At 40.7% G+C, this 18,881-nt stretch overlaps 1 protein-coding gene across 1 annotated transcript in view; it reads left to right on the forward strand.

Moving 5' to 3' along the window:
- Positions 1–18,881, forward strand: part of LOC127214456 (melanoma inhibitory activity protein 2-like) — a 163,983-nt gene that overhangs the window by 63,595 nt on the left and 81,507 nt on the right. The window contains 1 exon segment of the mRNA XM_051174849.1: positions 15,933–16,099. Within this exon segment, the coding sequence (XP_051030806.1) occupies positions 15,933–16,099 (167 nt within the window).

Consider the following 18,881-nt stretch of genomic DNA (forward strand, 5'->3'; position numbering starts at 1 on the left):
AGGAAACCTCCTGAATGAGGTAACCCAGTCAGCAAAATAAGAACATGGTATGTATTCGCTCATATATATATTTTCGACATAGAGCAAAGGATCACCAGCGTATATTTCATAATGCCAGAAACTAGAATACAAGGATGATTCTAAGAGATTCATACAAGTTCCCTCATAGAAGGGGAATAGAACTAGATCTTCTTAGCATATTGGGAGTGTGGGGGGTGTGAGTGGAGAGGATGCCAGAATAAAGAGTAGGGGAGGAGAGAAAAATCAGGTGGGACTAGGAAGATTTAGCCTGGGGAGGGAAAGACAAAAGAAAGATAGAGCGTGAGAGAGCATGAGAGAGAGAGAGATAGAGAGAGAGAGAAAGAGATAAGAGCATAAATGAAACATTTATTTGAAGTGGCTCACTTATATTTTCAGAGATTCAGTCCATTTTCATCATGGCATATAAAATGCTGGTGTACAGGTAGTTGCTCGTCTGGAGAACGAGCTGAGAATCCTACATTCTGTAGGCAATAGGAAGTCTATTGAAATTCTGGAAGGTATTATGAGCATAGGAAACCTCTAAGCCTGCCCACACAGTGTCACCCTCCCTCCAAATGAACATACCCACCCCAAATCCAAGAAAGACAACCCTCCTATCAGTGGCACTCCCTGTGAAAGTATGTGGGCCAGCTACTTTTAAACTGTCACTCACTAGCACTAGAAGTTTATAATAATATCATTGCAAAATGCATTTTTTCAACTCTAGAAGCCCCCAAAGTCTATCACAATGTCTCAACAATGTTAGAAAGTTCAATGTTGCTTCTGAGAATCCTGCAATCTCTTAATTGTAATCACCCATTAAAATCAAAATCAAAAAGCAGATCATATACTTCTAACATATAATGGCACAGGATATACATCAACATTCCAAATAAAGAGAAGAGTGAGGAAATACTGGGCCAAGGAAGACTGAGAAACGAATGGGCAAACTCCAATCTTTCCATCTCCATGTGATGTCAAAATCCTCTTAGATCTCCAACTCTATTCAGCTTTGTTGACTGCAAGCCACTTCTTTCTATTGGGCTGGATGCACTCCCTGTTAGCAACTCTCTTTGGCAGATATTCCATGACTCTGTCATCTCTACCATCACGTTTCTGTGTATCACATGCATGACTGATGCCGGAAAAGGTCAGAACAAGACATCAGATCCCCTAGAAGTGCAATTACAGATGGCTGTGAGCTGCTGTGTAGCTGCGGGGAATTAAGCACAGGTCCTAAGGAAGAGCCAACTGGACCCTTAACATTGAACCCATCTCTCTAGCCCTTTCTTGGGAAAAATTTTAAGCGAAAAATTTTAAGCATGCCAACTAATGTATGTATTGAAGGTTAGCTTTGGTGCCTTAGTAAGGGTTTCCTATATCTAGCCATAATAAAAACTTTACTCTCTTCCATAGCTATTATCTCATTGTTCTAAATCCATTTACATATAACCTGTTTCGCTGTAATGGCTATTATGCAGGCAAATGTCAATGGATTTGTTAAAGCCTACCAGTAAAATAATTTGGGTACTTCTTAATTAGTTATGTTATTTAATCATTGCTTATTTAGTAGATTGTATTTGTCAGGACCTCTTCAATTATCACTCACTACACACAGAAGCTGGGAAAGATGTGTATCTCATGTAGGTATTAAATGAAATAACATTAAGAAAGAATATAATTCAGAAATTTAAATATTCATGTGTATTTCTTTTTTTTATGCATATAGAGTATTTTTTATTTAATTTTATATAACAAAGTCCAATTAAATGAAAACAAACATTTATACACAATATTTGGGAATTTGGGCGTCGTTCTTTCCAAACTACTTCCTGCTGGTAAGGGGCGCTGTCTTGGGGGATTCGAAGAAGATTCAGATATCCTAGCTGTAGTCTGTAGGGCTGTTTTGTCCAGCTGTTTGGAATGTAGGATCAGCTTGTACTCTGTTTCAGGTGGTCTGGTGTGATCAAACCACATTAGTCTGGAAGGAATCCACATCTTTTCATTTTCTGTGGAAACAAAAATAGAAATCCTTTTCCCCAGTAACTTGTTCTTCAACTTAAATTTTGGAGTCAAAGCGTTTTTTTTTTTTTTTTTTTTTTTTTTTTTATTTTACATGTCGATCCCAGTTCCCTCTCCCTCCCTCCCTCCTTCCCTCCCTCCCCCCAAGACCTCCCTCCCTCCTTCCCTCCCTTTTGCCCTCTCTACCCTCTCCCATGCACTCTAAACACCCTCCCCTCCCAACCCCCCACCACAATACAATATGTAGGGGAATGCCATCCAGTTGGGGTCATGTAGATCTGACAGGTCCTGTGAAGTAGGGACTAGGGCTTCTCTCCTATCTCTAGAACAAGGCAGTTATCCCTCCATGGGGGATATGTTTGCAAAGTCCTTTTGTGCACCAGGGATACATCCTGGCTCCACTGTCTGAGGTCTCTTAGACTGCTCAGACCTTCTGGCTGAGACCCATATTCAGGGGGGTCCGAGTCAGACCCCTGTTGGCTTCCCAGCTATCAGTCTAGTGGCCCTTAGCTCCTCCTTGTTCAGGTAAGCTGTCTCTATGTACTTCTACCGCATGGTCTTGTCCTCTCCATCTGCTTCTGGGTTCTAGTTTGACTCAGTGTTTATGTATGGGTGTTTGCTCCTGTTTTCAACAGGCATTAGTTGAGGACTCCATGGAGAAGTTAGTTGTTGATCTCACTCTCCGGGAAGGGCATTTATGATAGCCTTTCCACGGAAGCTGAGATTGTTAGTTGGGAGCAGTCTTGTAGTTCCCTCGACCTTTCTTTGTGTTCAACTTTATCTTCAAACCAATATTGGCTCCCTCTTTTATGTTCTCTCTCTCTGTCTCTGTCTCTCTCTCTCTTTCCTATTTTCCATTCCTAACCAGGCTCAATCCTCCTGGTCGCACATGCCTTCCTCTCCTCCCTCTCATTTTCTCCTACTTCTCTCTCCATTAGCTGTCCTCCCCCACTATACCTGAGGTCTGGGGGACTTGTCCCTTCCCAGTTCTGTGAGGGACTTTACATGAATCTCTTAGAATACAACTTGTATCCTAGTTCCTCTGGTGATGTGAATTATAGGCTGGTGATCATTTGATCTAGGTCTAAAATCCATATATGAGTGAGTACATACTGTGTTCCTCTTTTTGTGACTGGGTTACATCATTCAGGATGGTTTCTTCAAGTGCCATCCACTTGCCTGCGAATTTCAAGATACCATTATTTTTTTCTGCAGAGTAGTATTCCATTGTGTAGATGTGCCACATCTTCATTAACCATTCTTCAATTGAAGGGCATCTAGGTTTCTTCCAGATTCTTGCTATTACAAATAGTGCTGCTATGAACATAGTTGAACAGATGTCTTTGTTGCACTGATGTGAATCCTTTGGGTATATGCCTAAGAGGGAGATTGCCAGGTCTTGTGGTAAACTAATTCCCATTTTCCTGAGGAACCGCCATACTGATCTCCAAAGTGGCTGTATGAGTTTGCACTCCCACCAGCAGTGGAGGAGTGTTCCACTTTCTCCACATCCTCTCCAACATAAGTCATCACTGGTGTTTCTAATTTTAGCCATTCTGGCAGGGGTAAGATGGTATCTCAAAGTTGTTTTGATTTGCATTTCCCTGATAGCTAAGGATGTGGAGCATTTTCTTAAGTGTCTTTCAGCCTTTTTGATTTCCTCCATTGAGAATTCTTTCTTCAGTTCTGTACCCCATTTTTTAATAGGGTTATTTGGTGTTTTGTTGACTAGTTTCTTGAGTTCTTTGTATATTTTGTAGATCAGCCCTTTGTCGGATATAGGATTAGTGAAAATCTTTTCCCAGTCAGTGGGCTGCCGTTTGGTCTTGTCAACTGTGTCCTTTGCCTTACAGAAGCTTCTAAGTTTGAAGAGGTCCCATTTATTAATTGTTTCTTTCAGTGTCTGTGCCCCTGGAGTTATGTTCAAGAAGCGGTCTCCTATACCAATTTGTTCAAGGGTACCTCCTACTTTCTCTTCTAAGAGGTTCAATGTGGCTGGATTGATGTTGAGGTCTTTGATCCATTTGGACTTGAGTTTTGTGCATGGCGACAGACATGGGTCAATCTGCAGTCTTCTACACACCCTCATCCAATTGTCTTGAGTTATCTATAAGTGTATTTTTCTCAAAAAGTATATGATGTGAACTTAGGGAAAGTATGATACATGTAGAAAACAGGTAGTGGATGCTGCATCCTGAGTTGCCTGAAAGGGCAAGTTTGCCTGAGAGCAAGCTGGAAAGGTTAGCAGCACACTGCAAAAAGATATCAGTTCTGGTGGAATTTCCATAGGTGTCAGGATATTTGGGGGATCCTAAGGTGGAGTACTATTGTATTCCTGTCGAGTTCTTCCCTGTCCCTGCCAGAAGAGTGGAAAATGTGAATAACATTTGGACCTGGAAATGCTTTGGAAATTAGTGAAAACTGGAAATTAGTGAGAACTAATGAAGTTTTCCTTTTTTAATTTTTCTGTCTAGATGGGCCAGTATCCTCCAAGTTGGAATCCAGGAAGAGTCCCACCAAACAAGACTCTGTGGTGAGAATGGGAAATTGAATTCTACCCATGGATCTGTAACTAGTTTCTTGGTTTTATTAGAATAATGCCAGAGCAACTTGGTAATATCAAAATATTAATACAATATACTTTTAATTGTGTTAACATTTTCATCCTTGTGTTGTAATGTTCTGGAAATAGTATAAATCACTAGCCAAGTTTTGATTTTTTTTTTTTAACTGCAATACCAGCATTTGCGTATGGTGAGGCATGAGGAAGGTGATTTCTTTTTTTTTTCTTTTTTTTTATTTAAATTTATATAACAAAGTCCAATAAAATGAAAACAAACATTTATACACATTATTTGGGAATTTGGGTGTCGTTCTTTCCAAACTACTTCCTGCTGGTAGGGGGCGCTGTCTTGGGGGATTCGAAGAAGATTCAGATATCCTAGCTGTAGTCTGTAGGGCTGTTTTGTCCAGCTGTTTGGAATGTAGGATCAGCTTGTACTCTGTTTCAGGCGGTCTGGTGTGATCAAACCACATCAGTCTGGAAGGAATCCACATCTTTTCATTTTCTGTGGAAACAAAAATAGAAATCCTTTTCCCCAGTAACTTGTTCTTCAACTTAAATTTTGGAGTCAAAGCGTTTTTTTTTTTTTTTTTAATTTATTATTTAACATGTCGATCCCAGTTCCCTCTCCCTCCCTCCCTCCCTCCCCTCCATCCCTTCCTCCGTCCTTCCCTCCCTTTTGCCCTCTCTGCCCTCTCCCATGCACTCTGAACACCCTCCCCTCCCAAACCCCCACCACAATACCATATGTAGGGGAATGCCATCCAGTTGGGGTCATATAGATCTGACAGGTCCTGTGAAGTAGGGACTAGGGCTTCTCTCCTATCTCTAGAATAAGGCAGTTATCCCTCCATGGGGGATATGTTTGCAAAGTCCTTTTGTGCACCAGGGATACATCATGGCTCCATTGTCTGAGGTCTCTTAGACTGCTCAGACCTTCTGGCTGAGACCCATATTCAGGGGGGTCCGAGTCAGACCCCTGTTGGCTTCCCAGCTATCAGTCTAGTGGCCCTTAGCTCCTCCTTGTTCAGGTAAGCTGTCTCTATGTACTTCTACCGCATGGTCTTGTCCTCTCCATCTGCTTCTGGGTTCTAGTTCGACTCAGTGTTTATGTATGGGTGTTTGCTCCTGTCTTCAACAGGCATTAGTTGAGGACTCCATGGAGAAGTTAGTTGTTGATCTCACTCATTTATGATAGCCTTTCCACGGAAGCTGAGATTGTTAGTTGGGAGCAGTCTTGTAGTTCCCTCGACCTTTCTTTGTGTTCAACTTTATCTTCAAACCAATATTGGCTCCCTCTTTTATGTTCTCTCTCTGTCTCTGTCTCTGTCTCTGTCTCTGTCTCTGTCTCTCTCTCTCTCTCTCTCTCTCTCTCTCTCTCTCTCTTTCCTATTTTCCATTCCTAACCAGGCTCAATCCTCCTGGTCGCACATGCCTAGCTCTCCTCCCTCTCATTTTCTCCTACTTCTCTCTCCATTAGCTGTCCTCCCCCACTTTACCTGAGGTCTGGTGGACTTGTCCCTTCCCAGTTTGTGAGGGACTTTATATGAATCTCTTAGAATACAACTTGTATCCTAGTTCCTGTGGTGATGTGAATTATAGGCTGGTGATCATTTGATCTAGTTCTAAAATCCATATATGAGTGAGTACATACTGTGTTTCTCTTTTTGTGACTGGGTTACCTCATTCAGGATGGTTTCTTCAAGTGCCATCCACTTGCCTGCGAATTTCAAGATACCATTATTTTTTTCTGCAGAGTAGTATTCCATTGTGTAGATGTCCCACATCTTCATTAACCATTCTTCAATTGAAGGGCATCTAGGTTTCTTCCAGGTTCTTGCTATTACAAATAGTGCTGCTATGAACATAGTTGAACAGATGTCTTTGTTGCATTGATGTGAATCCTTTGGGTATATGCCTAAGATGGGGATTGCCAGGTCTTGTGGTAAACTAATTCCCATTTTCCTGAGGAACCGCCATACTGATCTCCAAAATGGCTGTATGAGTTTGCACTCCCACCAGCAGTGGAGGAGTGTTCCACTTTCTCCACATCCTCTCCAACATAAGTCATCACTGGTGTTTCTAATTTTAGCCATTCTGGCAGGGGTAAGATGGTATCTCAAAGTTGTTTTGATTTGCATTGAGGAAGGTGATTTCAAGGCCACTGTGCTCTATCTAAGAAGAACTTGTCTCAATAAACTACATAGGTTGAGGAAATGGCTTATAAGTTAAGAGTACTGGCTGCTCTCCTAGAGAACCTCCCTTTCATTCCTAGTACTTAGTTATGGATCACAACCCTTCTTCACTCCAGTTTCAAGTGATCTGTATCCCAATTCAATCCTTCCAGAACACTGAGTGATTGTAGTATGCATGCAGACATATGTGCATGCAAAACACCCATTCTTGGGGGGGGGGAACTTAAAGAAACAGACCATATATGTCTTATTTAAATAAGTACAACTTTTAAATGGACATCAAAGTTTCAGTACATTCTGTGCACTATTTCATATTTTCTAACTTCTATTCTTATTTAAACCTTAAAAAGTAGTTTAGATTTTTTTACTTTATTATTTTATTTTATATAACAAAGTCCAATTAAATGAAAATAAACATTTATACACAATATTTGGGAACGTGGGCATCGTTCTTTCCAAACTACATTCTGCTGGTAAGGGGCGCTGTCATGGGGATTCGAAGAAGATTCAGAAATCCTGGCTGTAGTCTGTAGAGCTGCTTTGTCCAACTGTTTTGAATGTAGGATCACCTTGTACTCTGTTTTTGGTGGTCTGGCGTGATCAAACCACATTAGTCTGGAAGAAATCCACATCTTTTTATTTTCTGTGGAAACAAAAATAGAAATCCTTTCCCCCAGTAATTTGTCCTTCAACTTAAATATTGGAGTCAAAGCATTATTTTTTAATTTAATTTATTATTTTACATGTCGATCCCAGTTCCCTCTCTCCCCTCCTTCCCTCCCTCCCTCTATCCCTCCCTCCCTCCTTCCCTCCCTTTTACCCTCTCTGCCCTCTCAATGCACTCTAACCACCCTCCCCTCGCATCCCCCCACCCCAATTAAATATGTAGGGGAATGCCATCCAGTTGGGGTCATGTAGATCTGACAGGTCATGTGAAGTAGGGACTAGGGCTTCTCTCCTGTCTCTAGGTTAAGGCAGTTATCTCTCCATGGGGGATGTGTTCACAAGGTCCTTTTGTGCAACAGGGATACATCCTGGCTCCACTGTCTGAGGTCCCTTAGACTGCTCAGTCCTTCTGGCTGAGAGGCATATTCAGGAGGGCCTGAGTCAGTCCCATGCTGGCTTCCCAGCTATCAGTCTGCTGGCCCATTAGCTCCTTCTTGTTCAGGTAAGCTGTCTCTATGTGTTTCTGCAGCCTGGTCTTGTCCTCTCCATCTGCATCCGGGTTCTACTTCGACTCAGTGTTTATGTATGGGTGTTTGCTCCTTTTTCCATCAAGCACAAGTTTAGGACTCCATGGATAAGTTTGTTGTTGATCTCACTGTTCAGGAAGGGCATTTATGATAGCCTTTCCACGGAAGCTCAAATGGTTAGTTGGGAGCAGACTTGTAGTTTTCTAGACCTTTCTTTGTGTTCAATTTTATCTTCAAACCGATATTGGCTCCCTCTTTTATGATCTCTCTCTCTCTCTCTCTGTCTCTGTCTCTCACTTTCCTGTCTTCTATTCCTAACCAGGCTCAATCTTCCTGGTCGCACATGTTTTCCTTTCCTCCCCCTCATTTTCTGCTACTTCTCTTTCCATTTGCTGCCCCCCCCCCCACTTCAACTGAGCTCTGGGGGACTTGTCCCTTCCCAGTTCTGTGAGGAACTTTATGTGAATCTCTTAGAATACACCTTCTATCCTAGTTCCTCTGGTGATGTGAATTATAGGCTGGTGTGAATTATATGTGATCATTTGCCCTAGGTCTAAAGTCCATATATGAGTGAGTGCATACTGTGTTCCTCTTTTTGTGACTGGTTTACCTCATTCAGTATGGTTTCTTCAAGTGCCATCCACATCTTCTCCAACATAAGTCATCACTGGTGTTTCTAATTTTAGCCATTCTGGCAGGGGTAAGATGGTATCTCAAAGTTGTTTTGATTTGCATTTGCCTGATAGCTAAGGATGTGGAGCATTTTCTTAAGTGTCTTTCAGCATTTTTGATTTCCTCTATTGAGAATTCTTTCTTCAGTTATGTACCTCATTTTTTAAATAGGGTTATTTGGTGTTTTGTTGACTAGTTCCTTGAGTTCTTTGTATATTTTGGAGATCAGCCCTTTGTCAGATATAGGATTGGTGAAAATCTTTTCCCAGTCTGTAGGCTGCCGTTTGGTCTTGTCCACTGTGTCCTTTGCCTTACAGAAGCTTCTAAGTTTGAAGAGGTCCCATTTATTAACTGTTGCTCTCAGTGTCTGTGCCCCTGGAGTTATATTCAGGAAGCGTTCTCCTATACCAATTTGTTAAAGGGTACCTCCTACTTTCTCTTCTAAGAGGATCAATATGGGTGGATTGATGTTGAGGTCTTTGCTCTATTTGGACTTGAGTTTTGTGCATGGCGACAGACATGGTCTGTGCAGTCTTCTAGACACCCTCATTCAATTGTGCCAGCACTATTTGTTGAAGATGCTGTCCTCGCCCCATTGTATAAGTTTAGCTGTTTTGTCGAAAATCAGGTGTTCATAGGTTCGTGGATTAATATCAGGATTTTCAATTAGATTCCATTGGTCTACCTGTCTATTTTTATGCCAATACCAGGCTGTTTTCAGAACTATAGCTCTGTAGTAGTGCTTAAAGTCAGGAATGGTGATGCCTGCTGCAGTTCTTTTATTGAATAGGGTTGTTTTGGCTATCCTGGGTGTTTTGTTGTTCCATATAAAGTTGATTATTATCCTTTCAAGGTCGGTGAAGTATTGTGGTGGGATTTAATGGGGATTGCATTGAATCGGTAGATTGCTTTTGGTAAGATTACCATTTTTACTATGTTTATCCTACCTATCCAAGAGCATGGGAGATATTTCCATTTTCTGGTATCTTCTTTACTTTCTTTCTTTAGAGTCACAAAGTTCTTATTATATAGATCTTTTAAGTGTTTGGTAAGCGTTACCCAAAGATACTTTATGTTGCTTGTGGCTATTGTAAAGGGTGATGTTTCTCTGATTTCTTTCTTTGTCTCTGTGTCGTGTGAAAAAAGTAGGGCTACTGATTTGTTTGAGTTTATCTTGTATCCTGCTAGTTTTCTTAAGGTGTTTATCAGCTGTAGGAGTTCCCTGGTAGAGTTTATTATGTCGCTTATGTAAACTATCATATCAGCTGCAAATAGAGACAGTTTGACTTCTTCCTTTCCAATTTGGATCCCCTTGATCTCCTTTTGTTGTCTTATAGCACAAGCCAGTACTTCTAATACGATATTGAAGAGATATGGAGAGAGAGGACAGCCTTGTCTTGTTCCTGATTTTAGAGGAATTGGCTTAAGTTTCTCTCCATTCAGTTTGATGTTGGCAATTGGTTTGCTGTATATTGCTCTTATTATGTTTAGGTATGTTCCTGTTATCCCTGACCTCTCCAAGACCTTTATCATGAAAGGGTGTTGAATTTTGTAGAAAGATTTTTCAGCATCTAGGGAGATAATCACATGGTTTTTCTTTTTCTGTTTGTTTATATGGTGGATCACCTTGATAGATTTTCGTATGATAAACCATCCTGCATTCCAGGGATGAAGCCTACTTGGTCACGGAGTATGATTTCTCTGATGTATTCTTGAATTCAGTTTGCCAGTATTTTATTGAGTATTTTTGCATCGATGTTCATCAGCGATATTGGTCTGCAGTTTTCTTTCTTAGTTGTGTCTTTGTGAGGTTTGGGTACCAAAGTTATTTTGGCCTTATAAAAAGAGTTTGGCATTGAACCTTCTGTTTCTATATCATGTGGATCAGTTTGAGGAGTAGTGGTATTAGTTCTTCCTTGAATGTCTGGTAGAATTCTGCCCTGAATCCATCTGGCCCTAGACTTTTTTTGGTTGGAAGGCTTTCGATGACTGCTTCTATTTCATTGCGGGTTATATGCCTATTTAAGTTGTTGGTTCTTGATTTAATTTTGGTAAGTAAAAGTTATCCAGAAACTTGTCCATTTCCTTTGAATTTTCAATTTTTGAGGAATACAGATTTTCAAAGTATGACCTGAAATTTGTCTGGATTTCCTCTGTGTCTGTTGTTATGTTCCCCATTTCATTTCTGATTTTATTAATTTGCATGTTCTGTCTCTGCTTTTTCATTAATTTGGATAAAGGTTTGTCTATCTTGTTGATTTTCTCAGAAAACCAACTCTTTGTTGCATTGATTTTTTTTTTTTTTTTGTATTGTTTTCCTGGTTTCTATTTTGTTGATTTCATCCTTCAAGTTGATTATTTCCTGGCATCTACTCCTTCGGGGTGAATTCGCATCTCTGTTTTCTAAGGTTTTCAATTGGGCTGTTAATTCTCTTATGTGACTATCTTCTGTTTTCTTCATATGCGCACTTAATGCAATGAACTTCATTCTCAGCACTGCTTTCAAGGTGTCCCATAAGTTTGGGTATGTTGTATCCTCATTCTCGTTGAATATTAGAAAGTCTTTAATTTCTTTCTTTATTTCTTCTTTGACCCAGGAGTGGTTCAATTGCACATTGTTCAGTTTCCATGAGTTTGCAGGTTTTCTGCTATTTGTGGTGTTGTTGAATTCCAATTTTAAAGCATGGTGGTCTGATAAGATACAGGGGACTATTCCTATTCTCTTGTATCTGTTGAAGTTTGTTATGTCACCTAGTATGTGGTTGATTTTAGAGAAGGTTCCATGTGGAGCAGAGAAGAAGATATATTCTTTTGTCTTTGGATGGAATGTTCTATAGATGTCTGTTAATCCCAGTTGAGACATAACTTCTGTTAATTCTTTTGTTTCTTTGTTGAGTTTCTGATTTGTAGTTCTGTCTAGTGTTGAGAGTGGTGCATTGAAGTCCCCCACTATAAGTATGTGAGGTTTTATATGAGCTTTGAGTTTTAGTAGTTTTTCTTTTACGAATGTGGGTGACTTTGTATTAGGGGCATAGATGTACAGAACTGAGACTTTGTAGTGATGGATTTCTCCTGCGATGAATATGAAATGACTGTCTTCATCTCTTTTGACTAATTTTGGTTTGAAGTCTAACTTGTTAGATATTAGGATAGCTAAGCCTGCTTGCTTCTTATTTCCTTTTGATTGGAAAATCTTTTCCCAACCCTTTACCCTGAGGTAATGTCTACCTTTGAATCTTAGATGTGTTTCTTGTATGCAGCAGAAGGATGGATTCTGTCTTCGTATCCATTCTGTTAGCCTGTGTCTTTTTATAGGTGAGTTAAGACTATTAATGTTGAGGGTGAGTAAGGACCATTGATTGTTGATGCTTGTTTGATCTAGGTTTGTTGTTGGCAGTGATATTGTGAATATATTAGTTCTGCTTCACCCTTGGTTTCTAGTGTAGTTGGATTATCTGTTGTCTACATTTTTGCGGGCATAGTTACCTTCCTTGGGTTATAATTTTCCTTTCAATACTTTCTGTAGGGCTGGATTTGTAGATACGTATTGGGAAAATCTGCTTTTGACGTTAAATATCTTGTTCTCTCCATCTACAGTGATTGGGAGTTTTGCTGGATATAGTAGCCTAGGCTGGCATCCGTGTTCTCTTAATACTTGTAGAACATCTCTCCAGGACCTTCTGGCCTTGTGGGTTTCCATGGAGAAGTCAGGTGTATTTTTGATAGGTCTGCCTTTATATGTTACCTGTCCTTTTTCCTTCGCTGCTCTTAATACTTTTTCTTTATTCTGTATGCTAGGTGTTTTGATTATTATATGTCAAGGGGTCTTTTTCCTTTGGTCCAGCCTATTTGGGGTTCGGTATGCTTCTTTTCCTTTCATGGGCATGTCCTTCTTCAAATTTGGAAAGTTGTCCTCGATGATTTTGTTGAATATGTTTTCGGCACCTTTGAGCTGGGCTTCCTCACCTTACTCTATGCCTATTATTCTTAGGTTTGGCCTTTTCATGGTGTCCCACATTTCCTGTATGTTTTTAATTAAGGATTTGTTGGATGTATGATTTTCTTTGGTCGATGAATCTATTTCTTCTAGTTTATCTTCTGCGCCTGAGATTCTTTCTTCCATCTCTTGAATTCTGTTGGTTATGCTTGTGTCTGTAGTTCCCGATTTTTTGCCCAGCTTTTCAATTTCCAGCATTCCTTCCGTTTGTGTTGTCTTTATTTTCTCTATTTCAGTTTTCAAGTTTTGAACTATTTCCTTTACCTGCTTAATTGTTTTTTCTTGGCTTTCTGTACTTTCCTTAAGAAATTTGTTCATTTCTTCCATTTTTTTGTTTGTTTTTTTCATCCATTTCTTTAAGGGATTTTCTCACATCTTCTTTGAGGGTCTCTATCATTTTTATGATGGTGATTTTTAAGTCATACCCTTCTGCTTCCTCTGCTTTGTTGTTGTGTTCCATTCTAGTTGGTGTAGTTTCCCTAGATTCTGGTGGTGTCATGCTTGTCTTTCTGTTGTTAGGTGTTCTCTTGTATTGCCTTCTTCCCATAGCTTCTTCCAGTAGGTGTTGGTTGGGTTTCCCCCCCTCTCTCTATGATACTTCCCCAATGGGCTTATGTGGGTCTGTGATTCAATATCTGTAGCTCTGTGTGGTCCAAACTCTCTTCGAGGTTTCTCCGCAGACAGGAATCCAAGGATGGTGTCAAGGATGAGGATCCAGAAGAAGATGCCAGCAGGTACTCACAGTGGTCCTCTGGCCAATAGCTCTGTCCAATAGCTCTGTCCAATAGCTCTGCCCAGTAGCTGGTGGAAGAGGACAAGGGCTGAGCTGGAACTTGAGAAGGTTTTGCAGGATAGTTGGATCTCCCTGGAAACTGGCGCTCTCCAGCTGAGACCTCTTTCTTTGGCAGAGGCCAGGATTTGGTGATCAAGGATGTTGCCTGCAGGAACTCAGAGTAAACCCGCAGAGATAGGCGGATCTCTGGGAGGGGCCCGGGACTCCAGCAGAGGACTGGAGGCAGGGTCAGAATCCAAACTGGTGGAAATTATGGGTGGTCCCAAGTGGATAGTCAGGTCTCCTTTGTTCAGAGTTGCTCAGAGAAGTCTCCGAAGTAGGTTTGACTGTTGGCTCCACCCTCTGTCCCAGTGCTCAACCAGTTTGGCAGGACCATGTGTGGGGTAGGGCACAGGGTAGGGGGGGTAGTCTGGCCTTGGGGATGGGTGGGGGTGTATCAGAGCTCCAAGGGTGCTCTAGATGGGGACCTGAGACAGGAGCAGCAGGATCAGGGGCCAACCCAGGGAATTCGGTGGGGGAGGGGGGAAAAGAGATTGTAGGGGAAAGACAGCCCTGATTGGGCCCAGACTCACCTCTGGCCAATAGCCAGCAGAAGAGGACAAGGGCTGAGCTAGAACTTGAGAAGGTTTTGCAGGATAGTTGGATCTCACTGGAAACTCTAGATTTTTAAATATAGCATTAATTTGGGTCAATTAGAAATTATAAACACCTTAACAATTTTCTTTCTTTCTTTCTTTATTTTATATAACCAAGTCCATTTAAATGAAAACAAATATTTATAGACAATATTTGTGAATTTGGGCGTCGTTCTTTCCAAACTACTTCCTGCTGGAAAGGGGCACAGACATGGGGGATTCTAAGAAGATGTAGAAATCCTGGCTGTAGTCTGTAAGGCTGCTTTGTCCAGCTGTTTTGAATGTATGATCACCTGGTACTCTTTTTCAGGCAGTCTGGCTTTATCAAACCACATTAGTCTGGAAGGAATCCACAGCTTTGCATTTTCTGTGGAAACAAAAATAGAAATCCTACTCCCCAATAACTTGTCCTTGAACTTAAATTTTGGAGTCAAAGCATTTTTTAATTTAATTTATTATTTTACATGTCGATCGCAGTTCCCTCTCCCTCCCTCTCTCCCTCCTTTATTCCCTTCCTCCCCCTCCCTTCATTTTACCCTCTCTGCCCTCTCACTTGCACCCTAACCACCCATCCCTCCCACCCCCACCCCAATTCCATATGAAGGGGAATGCCATCCAGTTGGGGTCATGTAAATCTGACAGGTCATGTGAAGTAGGGACTGGGGCTTCTCTCCTGTCTCTAGGTTAAGGCAGTTATCCCTCCATGGGGGATATGTTCACAAGGTCCTTTGGTGCACCAGGGATACATCTTGGCTTCATTGTCTGAGGTCCCTTAGACTGTTCAGTCTTTCTGGCTGAGACCCATATTCAGTGGGGCCTGAGTCAGTCCCATGCTGGCTTCCCAGCTATCAGTCTGGTGGCCCATTATCTCTTCCTTGTTCACGTAAGCTGTCTCTATGTGTTTCTGCTGCCTGGTCTTGTCCTCTCCATCTGCTTCTGGGTTCTAGCTCGACTCAGTGTTTATGTATGTGTGTTTGCTCCTGTTTCCAAAAGGTATTCCATGAGGGCTCCATGGATAATTGTTAATCTCACTCTCCGGAAAGGGCATTTATGGTAGCCTTTCCATGGATGCTCATATTGTTAGTTGGTGGCAGTCTTGTAGTTCTCTAGTCCTTTCTTTGTGTTCAGTTTTCTTTTCAAACCAATATTGGCTCCCTCTTTTATGTTCTCTCTCTCTCTCTCTCTCTCTCTCTCTCTCTCTCTCTCTCTCTCTCTCCTGTCTTCTATTCTTAACCAGGCTATATCTTCCTGGTTGCACGTGTTTTCCTTTCCTGCCCCTTGTTTTCTCCTACTTCTCTCTCCTTTCACTGCCCCCATTCCTGCCACTTCCCCTGTGCTCCGGGAGACCTAACAGCATCTTATCCATTTTCATTTCCTGTGTGTTTGATAAATGTGTATGGTTATTTTTTTTTCTTTTTCTTAATGATAGGGTTTCAAAGTAGCAATGGTTCCAGTCATGGAAGTCACTCTTTTGACAAGGCTAGCCTTGAATAGACAGAGATCCACCTTCCTCTACAACCCTTGTTCTGGGATTCAATCTCACTACCTCATCTTCCTGGTGTATAACTAGTTTAAAAAGTATCCGTTTCGATCTTCATGATCTATAATTGTGTTTGAGAGTGAGCTAGGTAGAGTGTTACTACCATGCTTAAAGATTTCTGTTGAGTTCGTAAAATTACTTAGGAGAGAAAACAAGGACCTCCTCAACCCATGTGGAAAACTGAGCCTGTTACCATTCTTGCTTCAACATTATGGAATTCTTTCTTCTTTGCCTGCCACTCCCAGGAAAGGAGCTGTGAATCAAGCCACTACACAGACTAATGATTGTGACTCTGTTACAGAAAGCAACTTTTCCCAACTCTGGCCCTGCTAAATGCAAAGTGGCTGTCCATGGCTTGACTCCTCCACTGGTGGCCAAGGTTTCAGGCCCTAGAGATCATGGACACCCTTCCATTCCACAGAATCCAAGAGGCCAGAAACCACCACCACTTCCTGCAGATGCTCGACAGTATGTCCCATCAAAGGGATGTGCTGGCCCAAGGTTTCCTCCAAAGTCAGGTAGGCTTTTTAAAAGGCCCTTATATGAATAAATATGTATCTGTGTGTTCCTTCATGTTTGGTTCCTGTTACGATGAGAAACACTGGCCAGAAGCAACTTGAGGGAGAAAGGCTTGTCATGGCTCACAGGTAACAGTCCAGCAGCAAAGAAGTCAATGTTTCACCTTGAACTACCTTAGGGAATTTTGAATTTTAAATGTACTGTGATAGTTCAGAAGATCAGCAAATTTACAAGCACTTTTTTTCTCCTCAAGGCAGGGTTTTTCTATAACTTTTGAGCCTGTCCTGGAATTCACTCTGTAGACCAGGCTCAGCTTGAACTCACAGAGATACACCTGACTCTGCTTTCCAATTTTGGGATTAAATGCCTGTGCCACCAATACCTAGCTACAAGCAGGTTTCAGGCCCAAATTATGCGTATACCATTTTATAGAAATGTGTACTGAGGCTGATATTTACATTAATTATTTATATTTTGTCTTTAGATTACTGGCTAAAGTGCTTAAAAGTATTTCTTCTGGGTAGTTCTTCCCACATTATCATATTTAAAATCTAAGATCACTTTAATTATTTGCTGAAATCATTGAAATTTCTTCTTACACTTACATTTTAAAATAAAAGTTTTTCTTTTCTTTTATAGCATACTTTCCCCTTTGGAATCAGAAGTTTCTACACAATAAATCATGTTTTAAAGTAATAGAGAAGAACCAGCTTAGTTATCCCTGCCTGTTCTCTTCCCTCATATCTATTCTTAACCTTCCAAGAGTATGACATGTATTTTCTTTCGGAAGTTTTGTAGTTGTTCTTGTCATTACAGAAAAATTTATTTAGGATATCATGCCAGGATCACTGATTTCAATGTTACTCTTGAAAGTTTTACTACATTGAAATCTGTTCTACAATATGTCTTGAGTGTATTGAGATCAAGAGTAGCTGCTAAGACAGCACAAAGACATCTGAAATTGGTGGTGGTGTTCTTATGAATCCCATGTAGGTAAGAAGTCCACTTTAAATATCAAGATTATTTGTAAGATCAAATATTGTGGTGTGAGTTTTGTACCAGTATGGGCTGTAGTTTGTGGTTTACTATGTGTGCCATACAGGATTTCAACCTCCACTGTCGTTTACTCATCTCTTGCAACAGGGTAGAATGTGTACAAACTGAGGGGCTTTCCATTTTCCCTTCTCTCAACTTCTGGGTTCTTCTCCCCACTCTCTCTTTTGAGAAGTAGAAATGAACTCTCTCCAGACTTGATTCTGCCTTCCAAACAATCTTCCCCAGAACCTCCACAAACACAGGAGACCTGACCATTTCTATGGCGGTCATTTCTTCTCATTTTCAGTTCAAGATCACTTTTGTTACTTATGTGATTATATTGTTGCTCAAATTGCAGCTTAATGGAAACATATTGTCAGGATAGTAGTTTGTAGAAAAGATGATTTAAATATGAATCTTATGAGTGAATTATTTCCACTTCATTTTATTCTGCATAATGTATTTTACTTTGATTATGTCATCCATAATTGTGGAAGTTTTGTACAGGCAATCTCATAATTGATGTATCTTAAACTCAAAAAGCTGTTTCTTTATACCAGAAATGTGTTCACCATGATTTTAGGCAAAAGTAAAGGTAACTGTGTGTTTAATCAAATGAATTTTAATTTATTTAAAGCATTGTTTGTCTTTGGTATTACTGAACCCAGCCAGTTTCCCATAAACGTTTTCCACTAAATTAGTCTTTTCAGCTGTGCAAAAAATTAGTCCTTCAAAAGAGAAGATTGTGGGGGGCTGGACTGATGGTGAATCATTAGTTAAGACTGGAATCTAGTGCAGATAAGAGGACATGGTCTTGGTTCCTAACATCCACATGGCAATTCCAATCCCAGGAAATCCAATGGCCTCTTTTACCTACAATTTCACAATGTATGTATGTGGTGCTTACCCATACATATAGTGTACAGATATTCATGAAGTACACCAGGCATGCCTGTAATGTACCAGGTATTCATTGTTGCAAAAGGCATATATGTAGTGCACTAAGCATGCAAGTAGAGCACAGGTATGCATGCAATGCTATGTACAATATGCTTGCCCATGTTATACATCATGCATGATATGTACCAGCATGTATGTAATGCTCTATACAGGTATGTAGTTCATGGTTGTGAGTATATAGTCCAGAGGCATGCAAGTACACAAAATACTTGCATACATAAATTACAGAAAAAAACTAAAAATAACAAAACAACATAAAATAACATAAAATATTTTTCTTTTTCTTTTTTTTTTTACGTAAATTAAATCATTTATTAGATGCAGGGGTTTCCAAGCAATAGCATTTCTACTGGTCTTTCAGTTCCTTCAGTCTTCTGATGGCAGACTTCACTGCGACTGCAGAAGTAGTGTTGTGACTCCAGGCCCCACCTGCCACTGTATTCATGCAGGAACCACAGTGCCAGATGCCAACTGCTCATCTCTTCATCGTGGTCTTGCCACAGAAGGAGCAAGTGTACTTGGCGTGCACCAAGTGTACTTGGGAGGCACCATAGCGGGTCCCGTATTTCCTGAAGATCCCGACCATCTTGGCGCATTTAGCCATGTAGCTGGAACCTAAGCCCAAGCCCGGAGAGCACATTTTTCTTTTTTCTTTTAATTTCTTTCGATTTATTTATTTAATTATTTATTTTGAGAAATGGGACAGGGTTTTTCTTTGGCTTTGGAGGCTGTCCTG

This window comes from Phodopus roborovskii, unplaced genomic scaffold (assembly GCF_943737965.1).
Source record: "Phodopus roborovskii unplaced genomic scaffold, PHOROB, whole genome shotgun sequence".
Classification (NCBI taxonomy): Eukaryota; Metazoa; Chordata; class Mammalia; order Rodentia; family Cricetidae; genus Phodopus; species Phodopus roborovskii.